The sequence below is a fragment of the Aethina tumida genome, chromosome 4 (assembly GCF_024364675.1).
Source record: "Aethina tumida isolate Nest 87 chromosome 4, icAetTumi1.1, whole genome shotgun sequence".
Taxonomy (NCBI): Eukaryota; Metazoa; Arthropoda; class Insecta; order Coleoptera; family Nitidulidae; genus Aethina; species Aethina tumida.
Genome location: NC_065438.1, coordinates 8,935,338 through 8,953,277, shown reverse-complemented (window position 1 = coordinate 8,953,277; position 17,940 = coordinate 8,935,338). Strand labels below are relative to the sequence as shown.

General features: G+C 31.3%; 3 protein-coding genes and 1 long non-coding RNA gene across 5 annotated transcripts in view; 3 read left to right on the top strand and 1 right to left on the bottom strand.

The window, feature by feature from the left end:
* Window positions 1–4,369, top strand: part of LOC109596062 (laminin subunit alpha-1-like) — a 178,550-nt gene extending 174,181 nt beyond the window's left edge. The window contains exons 24-36 of the mRNA XM_049967010.1: window positions 49–290; window positions 343–615; window positions 679–869; window positions 929–1,167; window positions 1,225–1,437; window positions 1,488–1,665; window positions 1,720–2,103; window positions 2,156–2,541; window positions 2,596–2,899; window positions 2,996–3,262; window positions 3,316–3,469; window positions 3,524–3,877; window positions 3,931–4,369. Coding sequence (XP_049822967.1) covers window positions 49–290; window positions 343–615; window positions 679–869; window positions 929–1,167; window positions 1,225–1,437; window positions 1,488–1,665; window positions 1,720–2,103; window positions 2,156–2,541; window positions 2,596–2,899; window positions 2,996–3,262; window positions 3,316–3,469; window positions 3,524–3,877; window positions 3,931–4,076 — 3,331 coding nt within the window. The 3' untranslated portion in view covers window positions 4,077–4,369. The remainder of the gene's footprint in view (window positions 1–48; window positions 291–342; window positions 616–678; window positions 870–928; window positions 1,168–1,224; window positions 1,438–1,487; window positions 1,666–1,719; window positions 2,104–2,155; window positions 2,542–2,595; window positions 2,900–2,995; window positions 3,263–3,315; window positions 3,470–3,523; window positions 3,878–3,930) is intronic.
* A 1,785-nt stretch (window positions 4,370–6,154) lies between these two features.
* LOC109596083 (transcription initiation factor TFIID subunit 6-like) lies at window positions 6,155–10,407 on the top strand. The gene is made up of 8 exons (XM_020011534.2): window positions 6,155–6,687; window positions 6,746–6,976; window positions 7,029–7,226; window positions 7,283–7,462; window positions 7,517–7,686; window positions 7,740–7,870; window positions 9,379–9,683; window positions 9,743–10,407. The coding sequence occupies exons 1-8, from the start codon at window positions 6,445–6,447 to the stop codon at window positions 10,121–10,123; spliced, it is 1,839 nt and encodes a 612-aa protein (XP_019867093.2). The 5' UTR covers window positions 6,155–6,444; the 3' UTR covers window positions 10,124–10,407.
* Window positions 10,408–15,980: 5,573 nt separating this feature from the next.
* Window positions 15,981–16,922, top strand: LOC109596104 (putative defense protein 3). 2 transcript variants are annotated; one of them, XM_020011560.2, is made up of 4 exons: window positions 15,982–16,190; window positions 16,253–16,573; window positions 16,624–16,712; window positions 16,777–16,922. In XM_020011560.2, the coding sequence occupies exons 2-4, from the start codon at window positions 16,265–16,267 to the stop codon at window positions 16,844–16,846; spliced, it is 468 nt and encodes a 155-aa protein (XP_019867119.1). In that variant the 5' UTR covers window positions 15,982–16,190; window positions 16,253–16,264; the 3' UTR covers window positions 16,847–16,922. The 2 variants fall into 2 exon arrangements, with proteins under 2 accessions (XP_049822964.1, XP_019867119.1); XM_049967007.1 differs by having other exon boundaries at window positions 15,981–16,573.
* LOC126265440 (uncharacterized) lies at window positions 16,916–17,485 on the bottom strand. The gene is made up of 2 exons (XR_007547922.1): window positions 17,171–17,485; window positions 16,916–17,138 (listed from the first exon to the last, which is right to left on the bottom strand). It is a non-coding gene; the product is annotated as an uncharacterized LOC126265440 (long non-coding RNA).
* Window positions 17,486–17,940: the final 455 nt, after the last annotated feature.

Genomic DNA, 17,940 nt, shown 5'->3' with positions numbered 1-17,940 from the left:
GTTTTGAAAAAATTGTTTCTCAATCAATTTTAATATTCCACATTGCAGGTTGTTTAATTTCACAACGGACGAATGGAGGAAAATTAACGCCAGCGTTGCTTACGGAGAGATAGTAACTCAAATAAAACAACTGAGGAAAATTAGTTTGGAAACAAAGGACGATTTAGAAATGGCATGGAACGTTTTAGCACCTGATGGTGGTGATTCAGTGGTTGTAACAGCGACACTATCCAAAGCCCTCTCTGACAGATTAAAACACAGAATAAAAAACATGAAGCAACTTACAAGCGGTAAGTAGTCAACAGTTATAGCCTACGTGGAAATTAATACAACAATTTTTAGAGTATAAAAACGTCAGAAACGACGTGGAGAAGCTTAAATACAACATCAAGACCACAGGTAGAAAGAACAACGATCTAAATGCAATACTAAATGAAATGGGACATGTAATAGGGAACAGAACAAAGAACACGTTGGAAGTTGTGATCGGACGAAGCGAAAACATTTCCGACCACATCCACGGTATAATTGCGGGTGTGGCCAATTTAAACCTCAGCTTTCAGTACTCTTTGAAGAAGGACTTTCAAAAATATTTAAATCTGACGTCCAAAGAAGGTATTACATGTTTAAGCATGCACAAGCTAATAGTGCTAATTAATGTAATTTTATCGTTTGCAGAAATAGACAAGTTCAAGAAACAGATAACGGATTTTATAGACGTTAATTCAAATGGTTCTCTTCTGGACGAGGTCAATGAGAAATTAAACGAACATAAACTACACAACACATCGTCCCAGTTCAGTCAACTGTCGCAGAGGATCAAGGATCTCCGCGGATTAATAAAAGATGCGCAACACCTTTCTGATGGCGTAAGTGACATGAACGATTTATAAAATTAAATTCCTCAACTAGGGATAATTTCTTTCAGCTTCCCGTATACTTGAATTTAACAGATTGTAGAAGATCGTACGTTCCGACTAACGAGTTCTTCGGAAAGTTCGGCTTCACCTTTACCTGCGAATCATGTCCGTCACTTATGAGCATACAAATTGGGGAGACTTCGTTTTTGAATTTTTCTGCGACTAGTGGTAAAATAAACATTACTTTTAAAAGTAAATCGATCGACTTTGTGTATTACCACAACTGTAGTAATATTCAGATTATAAGGTAACAAATTGCAACGTAATATTAACGGTAATATTTTAATTAATGAGTGTGTTTTAGAAATGGTCAAAATCTCAATATTGTCCATAACCAGAAGGAAGTCAAAACTATTGAAGACGTTTTTGAGATAAGCGACAATATACGCAACATTACCGTGGGCTTTGACAAATCTATAAATACAGGAACACTATTCGCTATGAAGTACAACAAAGAAACAGTAGGATTGTGGAATTTCAAGACTACTGACGGATTTTGTGCTGGAGCTAAAGAAGAGTAAATTATCATGAATAAGTTTAAACAAAAATTAAGATTCGATCTTTCAGGTGTTCTTTATCAACCAATAATACAAAAATAGAATTCTGGAATGGACGAGGTTATGGAAAAGGAGAAGTAACCAAAGGTGCAATCACCAAGGTTAAAGAGATAGCTTTGACATTTGAATTCAAGACATTCGACGAAAACAGCCTTATTTATTACAGCGAACATCAAGAAGACAATCAGGTCAGTTAATTCAGTCATAATATATTTTAAATAAAACAACAAAATATATTTCAGTGTAAATACATGGTACTATATTTGAAAGATGGTCAGTTACACTACAGTGTAAAAAACAACGACACACCTGAATTAGTATTACCAACAAGAGTCAATGATGGACAACTACATAAAGTGGAGATACTTTCAATATATAACAGTTCCGGTTTCGATCGATTTATTTCTCTGAAACTTAATGAAGAAACCCCCCTTTCTTTAGAACTGTCTCTGGAAGGAACCAAGATATACAGATTTAAAGTGGCACAACATTATTTAGCAGGATTGCCCGCGTCGTTCGTCAGTTGTAATAAGTCGATCGAAATGCGATCATTTTTAGGTGTGCTGAAAGAATCGTCGAGGAAATTGGAATTTTTAAGAAATTACGGAAAACTTTCAAACGAAAAGGTTAATGTTTTTATTTATTTAATTAATAATTATTAAATGTATTATTTTTCAGTTTGAATTCTCCAAAGCCTGGTTGAGGAAGTCGGGAAGTTTAGACCTCGAGTATTCAAGTGTTAAAACGAATAATATCAATCAATTGTCTTTCTATTTGCGACCATACAACAACGCTAACGGCTTAGTGATGGACCTGGCTGGTGTCAAAATATCATTAAGAGATAAACTTATTGTTGAAAGCAATAAGAAACAAATAACCCTAGAACCGATACAAGATGACGAATACAATTATGTGACGTTGAATTTCAATGACAACATAGTTTCACTTAATGATATAGATCATGAATTGCCCATTAAACCTTCCATCCCTTCTGATTTGAATATCAAATTTATAACTAACGGTTTCACCGGTGGATTTTACAATTTACTTCTAAATGGAAATGAGTAAGATTAAGGAATGTTGAAACTATTACTTAAACTAATGGGATTATTTTTTAGAAAATTGTATCTGAACGAAACCACTGTGAGAAACTTTAAGAATGTAGACATAGGACGGGAACTTCCAAAAAGGGAAAAGCGCATCCGTCAATCGCTGAGAAGCGGCCACCATCAAATGGACGCAATGATGAGTACCGAAACTTGCGCTTCGTTTACCGGAAACGTTCCGGAAAAAGCAGTTGCCAATTTCGGCGACAAAACCAACAGCTACGTGAAAATTATGTCGGTTAATTTGAAGAAGCATTACAAAATTTCTCTGCAGTTCAGGACGTTTTATCCCGACGGAATGCTTTTGTTTGCAGAGGTGAGGTTTAGAAAGAATTTTTTTTTTCCTGTATGAAAAAGATTATTTTTGCTGGAAACTTGTATTAATGTAATGTTTTTCTTGTGATACTTGTAGCCTAGTAATAATAGAAAAGGACATTATATGTTACTGGAGTTGAGAGATGGAAAGGTACATTTCAAAATAAAAAGTAAAAGGGAAAAGGTAATTGTGGTCCCCAATGTGGTAAACGATGGGGAATGGCACACGCTTACTATTAAGAAGAATCCAAAACTGACAATAGTTTTGGATATGTACAAGCAAACTTCTAAAGTTCCCAACATCAACATACGGCCTCACATGTATTTGGGTGATATACCAATTGGATATCCGGGTCAAAATGTGGTAAATATTTACAAAAACATACAATATTCTCATCTAAAATGTTTGAATTTAAGGTACTACGTCCATTCAGAGGTTGCATAAAAAATTTCAAATACAACGACACCCAAGTTGACCTACTGGATAACAAAAATAGTAAGAATATTGGTGGCTGTTTCTCTAAGGTTGAGAGGGGCGCGTACTTCAGCGGAGACTCTTACGTTATCTACAGTAAGGAATTTTAATAATATCAAAACGGACTCGAATCAATTTCATGTTTTCCAGAGAGGGACTTTCAAGTATCGAAAATCCTCGACCTCAGGTTCGAATTTAGGACGTCGGAACCCAACGGCATCTTACTGAGTGTGTCAAATCCGGGCAACAGTCCGGCGTTATCCATCGAATTGCAGAACGGGGCGGTCGTGATGGCGATCGACAAGGGCAACGGAAAGACCAACAACGTGTCGAACAATTTGAATTCGGACGTCGCGTTGTGCAACAATAAATGGCACAACGTAACGGCCTCTTACTCCGGTTCCGAATTGACCGTCAATATCGACGGCATAGTCAAAACGTGGGTACAGTCCGACAGTAACACTGACGAAATAAATGCGCCGCTTTACATAGGTGGAATTGCTGGTAAGTATTTATAGTCACAAGCAGGAAGAAATGTTGAAACGCTTTTTTTTCAGATAATGCGCCTACGGGAACGTTGAAGGTGGTAGAGAACTTCAAGGGTTGCATTCGGAATATCATGGTTCGAAATGATATCACAGATTGGACGGACATGGAGGAAAGGAAGAACGTGATGTTGAATTCTTGTCCAATAGGCAATTGAATGTTAATCGAGTCAATGCACAAAACACTGCCATATTATTAGTTCAAAGATGTCAAGCGTATTTTTTAAATGTAATTAGTATTATACCAGAATGTATTAAAGAAGTCGTCGCCATATATATGTGTAAATAGTATATTTTGTACATATACATTTAAATATTTTGTAATATGATTGCATGATGAATGTTACATGACAATTTCTTCCCATATGAATGGGATGATATGTTGTGTTGAAATAAAGAAACTGTATTTATAGTTTGTAGTAAATTGTACATAAATAAATTAAGAATTTAATAAAGATTTATTTATTCTTACATTCATTTTTATTAGAAACTTGATATTTTCCAAATTATTTATCATAATTTTAAACGCCATAATTTATTACATTGCTGTAAAGTGATGGACAACTACATAAAGTGGAGATACTTTCAATATATAATAGTTCCGATTTGGATCGATTTATTTCTCTGAAATTTAATGAAGAAACCCCTCTTTAAAACTGTCTCTGGAAAGAACCAAGATTTATAGATTTAAGGTGGCTGGCTTATCATTATTTACCAGGATTGCCCGCGTCGTTCGTCAGTTGTAATAAGTCGATGGAAATGCGATCATTTTTAGGTGTGCTGAAAGAATGGTCGAGGAAATTGGAATTTTTCAGTATATACGGAAAATTTTCAAACGAATAATTATTAAATGTATTATTTTTAGTTTGAATTCTCCAAAGCCTGGTTGAGGAAGTCGGGAAGTTTAGATCTCGGGTATTCAAATGTTAAAATGAATAATATCAATCAATTAATCTTTCTATTTGCGACCCTACAACAACGCTAACGGCTTAGTAATGGACCTGGGTGATATCAAAATATCATTAAAAAGACAAACTTATTGTTGAAACAATAAGAAACAACTAACCCTAGAACCAATACAAGATGACGAATACAATTATGTGACGTTGAATTTCAATAACAACACAGTTTCACTTAATGGTATACATCACAAATTGTCCATTAAACCTTCCGTCCCTTCTGACTTGAATATCAAATTTATAACTAACGGTTTCACCGGTGGATTTTACAATTTACTTCTAAATGGAAATGAGTAAGATCAAGGAATGTTGAAACTATTACTTAAACTAATAGGATTATTTTTTCGAAAATTGTATCTGAACGAAACCACCGTGAGAAACTTTAAGAATGTAAACATAAGACGGGAACTTCCAAAAAGGGAAAGGCACATCCGTCAATCGCTGAGAAGCAGCCACAATCAAATGGACGCGATGATGAGTACCGAAACTTGCGCTTAGTTTACCGGAAACCTTCCGGAAAAAGCAGTTGCCAATTTCGGCGACAAAAGCAACTGCTACGTGAAAATTATGTACTGGATAACAAAAATAGTAAAAATATTGGTGGCTGTTTCTCTAAGGTTGAGAGGGGCGCGTACTTCAGCGGAGACTCTTACGTTATCTATAGTATGGAATTTTAATAATTTCAAAATGGACTTAAATCAATTTTATATTTTTTTTGCACAAATACTGCCATATTATTAGTTCAAAGATGTCAAGCGTATTTTTTAAATGTAATTAGTATTACAGAATGTATTAAAGAAGTCGTCGCCATATATATGTGTAAATAGTATAGTATAGTACATATACATTTAAATATTTTGTAATATGATTGCATGATGAATGTTACATGACAATTTCTTCCCATGGGAATGGGATGATATGTTGTGTTGAAATAAAGAAACTGTATTTATAGTTTGTAGTAAATTGTACATAAATAAATTAAGAATTTAATAAAGATTTATTTATTTTTACATTCATTTTTATTGGTAACTTGATATTTTCCAAATTATTTTTCATAATTTTAAACACCATAATTTATTACATATACTTTAATTTCACTAACAACTCAATTTTACTCAATACATCACAAATTGCCCATTAAAGCTCCCATCAGTTCCGATTTGAATGTCAAACTTATTGTTTATTCACAAACGTAATTTGAATTCAAACATATAATATATTTGTTATGTTGGCACAAATGACAATGGTTGCCAACATTATAATCAACTTGACAAGGAAAGGATTAACAAAAAAAGTTCGATGAACACATTCTGTTTCCGTTTCAGAAATGGTAACCATCAAAGGTTAACAGGAAAACGTAACGTTAGACGATCGAAAGCAACGAATAGTCGAGCTTTAGCACCTTCCCCGAAAGAAATTAACCTAAAAATGCCGAATGTTGGCAGCCCTTCCGTGGTGGCACAGACTACCTGGTGGTGTTCCAGGGACAAATCTCTGGCGTTCGATGGCCCTACGGAAAAAGTGTTTGTTTACGGTGGTCTCGCTACCGTAAATTGTGGCACGTATAATGTCCAAAACGACCGAAAATGACTTGTACGGTACAAATTTTTCGACGGAGTCGATGAAAGTGATCGCCGAAAGCATAGGTATCGCCAGTTTGCCGGATGAGGCGGCCAAAGAATTGGCGGACGATATATCGTTTAGGTTAAAACACATTATACAAGATGCTGCAAAGTTCATGCATCATGCCAAACGGGTGAAACTTATGCAACACGATGTAGATTCCGCGTTAAAAGTCCGAAATGTTGAGGTAACAATACAGCAATAAGCATAATTTGGGTGTTTATATAATTACGAATTAATTGTAGCCCCAATATGGTTTTCAAGCCACTGAATCGTTACCGTTTAGGTTTGCCACTGGTGGCGGCAGAGAGTTACATTTTATTGAAGAGAAAGAAGTAGATTTGAATGATTTACTACAAAATATAAACCCGAAGGCTCCTGTTGATGTGACTTTACGGTCACATTGGTTAGTTATAGATGGAGTGCAGCCCACAATACCAGAAAACCCACCTCCGGTTGCAAAAAGTGTTCAAAAAGTGCGTGTATGTGCAATAAAATTAATGTGTTTATTAACAGTGTTTGTTTTAGTTGGAATCTGTGGATCCTATAAATAAAAAACCAGTTAGTGAAACATCAGGAAAACCAACAACAGGAAAACAGAAACTGAAAAACGTCGAAACGGTACAAATTAAACAACTGGCCACCCATGAATTATCAGTGGAACAACAACTTTATTACAAAGAAATTACAGAAGCTTGTGTCGGATCAGATGAAACAAAACGAACGGTATGGACTATAATTTACTGTCCTCAACAATAACTAAATGTAATAATATGTTACAGGAAGCATTGCAGAGTCTTTCATGTGATCCAGGTTTGCATGAAATGCTGCCAAGAATGTGCACGTTCATAATCGAAGGTGTGAGAGTAAATGTGGTACAAAATAATTTGGCCTTATTAATTTATTTAATGAGAATGGTGAAAGCACTGTTAGATAATCAATCCTTATATCTAGAAAAATATGTAAGATTTTATATAATAAAATGCGAAAAGTTGTGTTTACTGTTTGTGTTTTAGTTGCATGAGTTGATACCTGCTGTCACAACTTGCATTGTATCAAAACAGTTGTGCATGAGGCCTGAGTTGGACAATCACTGGGCTCTAAGGGATTTCGCCTCCAGATTAATGGCGCAAATCTGTAAAAACTTTAACACAAGCACCAATAACATCCAAACCAGGGTGACAAGGTGGGAGTTTGACATTTCCATTGCAACATAGGCTTAAAACAAACACTTTTTAGGATGTTTACTAATGCTTTGTTACAAGGAGACAAAGTCCCCATCACATCTCTGTATGGAGCTTTGCAAGGGCTGGCAGAATTGGGACCTGAAGTTATTAGAATTTTTATTATACCACAAATTAAATATATTGGTAGGTCTATAAAATTTTACATATAAAAATTTAAATAATTATATTATAAAGTACGTATTTTAAATAATTTACAGTGGTGGTCAGAGAAATAGTATTTCAATATTAATTAGGAAACTTATTTAAATTAATTACACTATTCATTTTGTACCTAAATCAAAATAATTTCCACTTAAATTAAATCTTAAACAAAATAGATATGAAGTGCGGCTGGTCACAGAAATCACATACTTATGAAAAATATACATATGTTAAATAATTTATACATAACTAAATATAATTGTTAATATTTTGTTGGTTACCCTTTGTTCATTATAACCACCTGTAAATGGTGAAGCAAAGATTCAATAAAATATCGACAATGGTCGTTGGAAATTAAATTACACAACTATTGAATTAATAACCATAGTTTATCTAAATTTAATATGTTTTGGTGTTTTAATCGAGAGGACGTTCCACAAGTCATCTATATTTAGATTTAAACTTTACACTGGTCAAAGTCTCAACATTTTTAACTTTTAAATAACTTTGAACAACTTTAGATGCATGGTTTGTATCATTATCATGCATGAAAATCCAATTTTTTCTAATAGTCCACCAAGGAAAGGAACCTCAAACCAAAACTATTCCTCTACTGACTTTTTCTGTGGGGTACTTGAGATCAAAAATTTTATTAGGAGAATAATGAGAGTATTTTTTACCATGTGATCCTATTCTATTAAACATGGATTTATCACTTCAAAATACATTTTATTAAAATAATAAGATAATACATTTTTGTGCAAATTTTTAATCTTGTACAACTATCCTTTTTGGATACCAATGGTTTCTCTACTGAAATATATCTTTACAAGTTTTTTTATTCAATTGATGCCTGATTGTTTTACTAAACACTGATATTGTATAAAAATTAATTCATTTTATCTGAAGGACAAGCAAAGATCGTTTACTGATTTATTTTTCAAGTTTTTAGTTATATCAGTAATATTTAAACCATAATGTTTCATGTGAACATGTGTTCTCTGGAGATCAGTGTTTCTTTTTTCTCACTGAAAGTGAATTTATTTGGTAAAATAAAATAAATATTAAAAACAATAAATTCTAATTATTAATTGAGCTGTCAAATACATACACAAAGCTTAATTTTTGAATTCAAATTTACTATTTCTTTGGCCAATCAAATCAGACTGAAATTTGCGTTTAAAGAAATATCTCCAACATTTATAAGATGTGTAAAAAAAAACAAAATAAAATAAAGAATATTGAAATATATTTTTTATACTGACTGGACAAAATATGAATTAAATTTGTTTATAAAATATCTTCCAAAATGTTTGATTTTAAACTTTCTACTATTTTTTGGCCCCCACTGTATTTGATTAATTTTATTTTGATATAATATAATTTATTAGAATTCAAAATACAAAACAAGTTTGTAAATTATAATATTATATAGTATTTTAATTAATAAATTCTTGATATATAATAAATTTTACAATGGAATTTTTAAGGATCAAAAATCGAAACCCACTTGGAATCCTCGAATCTACAGTCGAACATCGAAAGGGTGGCTTCAGGGCTGATAAAACAAATGTTGGTCAAAGCACTGGGGCCTGTATTAAAAAACCTGCGGAGTACACCGGACAATATCGAAGAATATAAACAAGATTATGGATATTTAGGGCCGGCGTTACATAACGCCGTCGTTAAGGCCCGAACTCAACCCCAACCACCACCGGTTTCAACATCATCTAGCAATATAGCTTCAGTTGGAGCCGCAATTTCAAGAGCAATGACCCCAAACACAATTGTACAGGTAAGTCAATTTTGTGGCCACCAAATCAAAAAATTATATTGATTGTAAATCTGATTTAGGGACAACCAAACCGGGCTGTGATGGTGGGCCAATCCAGAGTGGGCCAACAAACCGGCAATCAGAAATTCGTGTTCGTCACACAACAAAAGCAAACGCTGTCGTCGACGGCGAATCAGACTCCTCAACCGTCAACGCCGCAGCAAAACACGGTGGTCAAGTTCGTGTCGACGCCGAACGTACAACAGCACCAGAAAGTCATTCCGACGCAGCAGAAACTGGTCGTCGTTTCGAATCAGAGCGTCACGCACGGGAATTTCGTGACGCAGGGGCACACGGTCTTGAGTCAGGGACAATCGGTCGTGCAAAAGTCCGCGTTCACGATACAACAGAATAAAATTGAGCAAAACACGTCTCTGGATGATTTGGGGCATTTGGGATAATGGGGTTTTAAATTTTCGTATTTACTTGCTTGTTACTCATTTTCTATTTGTTATTGTTTGTATTCAAATTGAAAGTAACGTAAAGTAATATTATTAGATTAAGTTCGAGCAAATTAATTTCAATGTTAACTATTAAGTGCCACATTAATTATTATTTTATTCTTCATAAAATATTATGTACCATATTATTAAATTCTCAATTTTACAGAAAAGATTTTGTACAATATTATACTGTCTGTAATGAACATTCTTTTTTAAATTTTCACAATCAATTTATTTTATATTAATTTGTACATAAACTGATTTTATAATGTATTTTTCTAATATAATAATATTAATCTTATTAATTATGATACAGTGATTTACATACAATTAATTTATTTTGAATTGAGTGTTATTAATTTACACTATCAAAATGTATATAAAAATTAAACTGTATCCTGTTGGAAAAATTTCATTAAATATACATTATTGTGTAAGAAATAAAATCATTTGTATATAAACTTTGTATTATTTATCTACGTTGTTATTAAAAAAAGTTGATATTCAATAATAGTTTTCTCCATTTAATATCTAAAAAAAATACTCACATTGTGATGTTCATTTTAAATCTTTTTGTATTATTTTTTATAGAATATTTCCACCTAATAAATTAATAGTTCAAATTTTTATTTTTTACAAACATCAAACATTGTTAATTTTTATTTTTTTTAGATACATTTTTTAAGATATTTTTAACAATTTAAATAAAATCCTATTTTTAAATAAATATACAAAGAGTGTATACGGTTATTTTTACGATTTTCTGAAAATATTAATAATAATCAATAATTATTGGTGTGATGTGTTAATTTTTTGGAACAGTGTATATTCAAAACAATCCATTAAATTAGATTCGCAACTATTGAATATGTCTTGATTATCTCATTATTGAGTCCTCTTTTTAATATGTATTAGATACTTATACAATACTATACCATAATATCACTTTTTAATATTTTCGCAATCAGTTTATTTTATATTCATTTATACATAAACTGATTTGATAACGTATTTTTCTAATATATACTAATATTAATCTGATTAATTATGATACAGTACCTTATATACAATTAATTTAATTTGAACTGACTATTAATTTACACTATTAAATTATATGTAAAAATCAAACTGTATCCTGTTGGAAAGATGCCCTTAAATACACATAATATTGTGTAAGGAATAAAATCATTTGTATATAAACTTTGTTGTAATAAACCTAAATTGTAATCAAAAATAGTAATAGTTTTCTACATTTAACGTCTAAAAAAATCAATATAACAAAATACTCACATAGTGATGTTCATTCTGAATTCTGTAATATTTTTAATAGAATATTTTCAACTAATAAGTTAAATAGGTCTTACTTCTTATTCACTTTCCTTCTTCTCTTTCATCCTCCACGTCTTTGTTATCGAATCATAACAGAACAATTCTAGAAACGGAAAACGATAAGTCAACGCACAAATATATTCAAAATAATCGAACCATAAAATTACTTTCATGTCACTTGAATACATCTTGAATGTCACGTTAATAACTTCTTCTTTTAGGTTAATAAGTAGTAGATTATATAAAATAATTAATTTAAAGCTATTTTTCAATATTTTATAAGACGCTCACTCAATAACGCTAAATAGAACATAACCACAAAAATTGTATTATAAAGGAGCGTCGTTGTTCAAATTAGGAGGGGGTATAACAAATTTTAGTAAATATACAATAAAATTTATACACTAGTCTACCATTAGAATAATTATTAATAAATACAATATTTATTATAATGTAAGTAATAATAACCTCTTAAAGTTAAACTAGTCACAATGAAATTGGTATCACTTTAAAAAATATTTGTAACTTTTTATTTACTAAATATATGGAAATAAAATTGTGGTCATTTATAGCTAACACCTATATAAAAACAAATAAATAATCAATTTTAAAGAATTTAATCATAGTAGATAAGGGAGTTACAAAATTAAAAATATGCGCTAATATTCAAATTAATGTAACATTATAAAATGTCGAAAAATTATATTTAATAGTATGTCCGCGTCCGTTTATTCAAAGTTCGGCCCAACGTTGAGACATGGAATGTATCAACTGGAGGATCAAATCATGGGGTACATTGTTCCATTCTGTCTGAAGCTGTTGAGCTAATTCTTGAATGTTCTTTGTGGATTCCAGATTTCTTGTGCGTTGCCCTAAAGTATTTCAAAGATGCACTATCGGATTCATATCTGATAAACTATGCTCTTCAATGAAATTTATAACAACTCGGGCAGTGTGTTATCTTGCATTATCTTGTTGTAAAGTGCATTATAATGTATCGCCTGGCCGTCAAAGAACCGTCCGCCAACACGTGAAAGACTGTAAGTCGGTTTAAAGTTATACCATGTAAAGAGAACCTGACTCCAATGGTTCATGTTCCAGTTCATGTATTCATTTGCGAAGTGTCTTCTCATTCTCCTGCGTGCTCTAGTTAATTCGGAAACAACAGCTTCACGTTTTGAACATAAATTGGCTTCATGAAGTCTATTTTGTACGATTTGAGTACATAAATGTGTCCCTGTAGCCATAATGAGAAGATTTCTTAACTGGCGAGCTGTTATTGTTGGCTCTTGACATGTTGATCTTCTTGAGGAGTCAGTCTCTCACGAGCAGTATATAGTCTCCTATGACTGATATTAATTTCTATGCACCCATTCCACAATTTGTGAATAATCGGCTGATTTGTTAGGAGCAAATTTGCTTCGTACGTTTGTGATCGACCTTCTTGCATAAATATAAAAGACTTTTATCTCAATTGAGATATCTTTTTTGCACAATAGGCAAGAGCACCGTTGTTCATGAGACAGCACGGTGAAGATGACCGATGAACAATGTTATTCGTGAATTAAGCAAATCTATTCTGAACTATTTTATGTTAAATTTCAATTATTTTAGTTTTTCTACATATTAAAAATATTTGTTTTGTAACATTAAAATATACTGTAGTGTAAATATTGCATAGAAGATTTTAGAAAGTTAACTCAAAAAATTGTTTACATTTTAAATATTCATACCTATTTAATTGTGATTAGTTTATTTTCGTATATACTTTGATACATATACACCTAAATTTATAAGTTAGTTATCTCTAAAATAATTAATAAATATAATATTACTAATAATATTACAAACATAAACCAGCTTAGTGAAATTATTTTCGCATATACGTTGGTGCATAAATACCAGACGAATAAATCTACATTTTGTTTTATTAATTTTAGATAAAATATCAGAATCTTACTCAGTGTCGCAATAACAAGTTTAAACGACTACCACTTGATAAATATGCATAGATTTGCTTGCTTGTGACTAATTTTCCATTCGTTATTGTTTGTACTCAAAAGTAAGTAAGTTTAAGCAAATTAATATGAATGTTATCTATTAAGAGTCACTGATGCAGTGACTTACAATTAATTTAATTGGAACTGAGTTTTATAGTGTAAATTAATAATTAAAGATCAAACTGTATCCTGCTGGAAATACTTCATTAAATATACATTATATTGTGTAATGAATAAAATTATTTGAATAAAAAATATGTATAATGAAATAGCTAGTAATAAAAAAATATAATTTTCAATAAGAATTTTCTACATTTAACATTTAAAAAATTTAAATATAAATAAAAACACACATAATGATGTTCATTTTGAATCGTGTTATAATATTTTTTATAGAATATTCCCAACTAATAAATTAAATAGTTTTTACTTTTTAATCCACTTTATCCAAAATTATTCAAAATTAATAAATTAAATTAAACGATAAAATTGCATTCGTGACAGTTGAATATGTATTGAATGTCATTTTAGTGAGTATTTAATCTTTCTTAATATATGTTGAATTGAATAAAATAATTAATATTAAGCTATTTTTAAGTATTTTTTTAGGAGGGGGTATAACAAATTTTTATTTAAAGTGTGCAATTAAATTTATATATTAGTCTACCTTTAGAATAATTATTAATAAATATAATAGTAATTGTAATATTACAAACATACACCAGTTTCTTGATATTATTATACTATTATATATTTTTACGTTAAGTAGGAATATTTTATTTGAAATAATTACACTAAATTCATTCTTCCATTATTAATTTTTTACCCAAATCAAAATAATTTTTACTTAAATTTAATGTAAAAGAAAATATCAAAAACAAAAATAACACACTTTTGAAAAATATTTGTTAAATAATTTATTGAACAAAATTGTTAATGTTTTGTTAACAATGTGAAAAAGGTTTAATGAAATAATAATAACAGTAGATTGAAATTAGAATAAAAATAAATTTAATGTTTTAATTGAGATTACATGTCGTTCCACAAGTTTTAACTTGTATTCAGATCCGGCCTTTATGCTGGCTAATCGAGAATCTCAACATTTTTTATCACTATAATGCATGAAAATCCATGTAATTGGTAAATTATCGTTGGCAAAGAGTTCCATTAGATTTCTCATGATGTCTGTTCACTTTACTAATAATTTTTTGTAATAGTCATGTACTAGGAAATGAACACAAACGAAAACTTTTCCTCCACCATATTTTAAAGTTTTTATATAATATCTGTGATCCAAACTTTAATTTTTTACCATCTGATCTTGATCTATTAAACATGGATTCATCACTTCAAAGTATCCTTCGTCAAAATTCAGAAGGAAGATTAATACATTTTTGTACAAACTTTTAGTATTTCTTGATACCAATAGTTAATTTACTGTCTTTCTTCTTACTTGTATGACTCAATTAATTCATTTTTTATTTGCCTAGAAGACAAGAAAACATATCGTTTACTGATTTTCTCTATTTGTTTATCATTAAAAGAAGTTATTTTTTATAAGGACATTTTCTTATTGTATTAAAAAGCATTGTAAAGCATTTTTCAGAAGCATTGTAATTGTATAGGGAACATAATTAAATATAAAAGAACAATATATAACACTTTTTAAATGCAAAAATGTATTTCTGGCTACCCGTTAAATGGTGCGAATCATTATTTTTTTATAAAAATACTTTTATTATCATGGAAAGGTCTCATCTAAGTGACAAATAAAAATTAAGAGCAACTGGGACGATAGAGTATGGATCATCCCAACGTTATGTGTATTATAAGCAGTTTGTGGAGACGTTATAATGGGTATAACTAAATAAAAGAAAGTCATCCAGGTCGCAGTAGGATAAGTACCCCGGTACAAGACCGATAACTGCTCCAGAGCTAAGATAAGAGATTATCAGGTCCCACGATGTGATTGTGTCAGCTCAAACCATCAGAAACCGTGTCTACCGACTGGACAAAATTTAAATTAAATCCTTTTACTTTGGTGCACACATAGCGGACAAATAAATCTAGAATCTATATGTTTTGTTTTATTTATTGTTAGATAAAATAGCAAAAGTCTTACTCGGAAGCGAAATAACTAGTTTAAACGACTACCAGCTGTTAAATATGCATATATCAAAAAATAAACATGCAGAAGATGCAAAACCAGATATTATTTAAATTACACTGATTTACAGTATTTTTGGATGGATTCTTAAATACACATTTTTTAAATCTACAAAACTATATTAGTAAAAAACCTAATAACAATATTTATGTCATTAATACTTATTTACATATAATGATATATATTATATTATTTATATATTTATGCAGTCCAATTTATGAAATTAAAATATCTTATCATGAACCATAAAAGTAATAACAAACACAATGAGTAAAAATGTTAAATAATTATTTTTTGTATGTTCAACTTGTGAATCACTTAAAACAATATTTATAATTTATAGTTAATGTTTCATAATCTGTGTATACAATAATATTTGCTCTTAATATAAATGAATTGCAGTGTATTTAACCGAGGTATTTCCTAGTATAATTAGTTTCTACAGAAAAAGTTACGATAACACCGTGGCGGTTATAAAATCACCACACGCATCGAAAATCTGCATAGATATAAATAAACTCTTCCAGAGGTAAGTCCACTTATTGAACATTTTATTTTTGAAATCCAACCGACAATTTTATATACTTTCAGAACTAATTAATAATGTTTTTCGTCCTTTTCGCTTCGATTTTGTTGGCAACTGCGTTGGCGCATCCAACGGGAGCTCCAACTGAAGCCTGCGACAGCATGACACCCGACCATGGAGTTAACCCCGAGTCGACCCAACTTCCAAACACCATATCCTTGGACAAAACGGATTTGAAGGCCAAAGATAAACTTAAAATTTTAATAGAGGGACCTCCATTCAGGGGATTCCTTGCCGAAGTCAGGAAGCAGGGCTCCGACGAGGCTGTTGGAAAGTTCATCGCTGATGAAGGGCAGCACACTATAAATTGTCACAACAATAAAGACGTAAGTATGTTCAACTACGAGAAATTATTTTACTTATACATTATTTGTAGAGTGCTATTACACAGTCTGGACGAGAGCTTAAAGACAAAGTTACTTTGATTTGGGAAGCTCCTGATGAAACTGGGGACTATGATGTTTTGTAAGTGCAAACTGATGTGGTAAACCATAATTCGTTCATTTAAATAATATAATTTGCATTTTAGCATTACTATCGTTGAAACCAAAGAGAAATTTTGGGCTAAACAGAAAGTTTCATCAATTAAAGTCGTTTAACAACAACCGGCAAGTATTTTATTAATGTATCATTGTATTGAAACTAATATTAAATAAATCAGTATTAAGTACTTTGGATATTTTTTATTTTTTTCTTATATATACACAATGTCAAATCTCTTGGACCCCCTCGTAAGATAGAAATAAAAACTAATTATCAATTTAACGTTTTTATAGAAATGCAACCAAACTGCAAATTTTTTTTATGGTTCAAAAACTTTCAACAATATTTTCATCTATTTTCAACAAAGCATTCAAACAAAATAATTTGTATCTCCTTGTCGAAAAATGCCTGAAAAAAAAAACAATTTCTGAATTTGATACATCAATAGGGTTGGTCAAATCACCGAATTTCACCGACACTTGCCATACCTAAATCATCTGTGATCATAATAGTGCGATAATTCGAAGAGAGTGGAAATGTACATAGAAGATCAGTTGGTGGACATCCAAATGCAAGAGAAAATCGTTACATAACCAATCTTGTACGACGTAACCGTAACGTTACTGTCCCGGCTGTAAGAATATAGTTTAAAAGAACCTACGGTAGACTGATTTATGCACCTACAATCTGACGTTGACTTGCTGATGTTCCTTTAAGATCCAGAATACCATTAAGAGTGCATAGACTAGGCAACATATAGCCCGTATAGAACGGTCTCAAGAGCATTTAAATTGGTTTTTACCGCAGTGGAAAAACGTCCTTTTTTCAGACGAGACCTAATTTGAGTTGAACCAAGATGTGCTGCACGACTGGCTTTTCCCAGAGAAGTAGTTCCATTTCAGGGAGGAAGTGAAATGTTTTGGGGAGAAAATTTCATCTTTATGGACAATAATGCTCGACTCCATCGCACAAGAACTGTCGGAAATGCCTTAGAAGAAGCAAATGTGTAAAGATTGAATTGGCCAGCGAACTCGCCAGACATGAATTCGATTCAGTACATGTGGGATATGTTGGGTCAAGCATTTTTAAGGATACTAATCCACCCACAACATCTCAGGAGCTAATTGTAGCAATTCAAGACGAATAGGTCAACATTTCTCAAAAAGACATCAATAATTTAATTCTTTCAATGCCACGGCGGATTAATTCA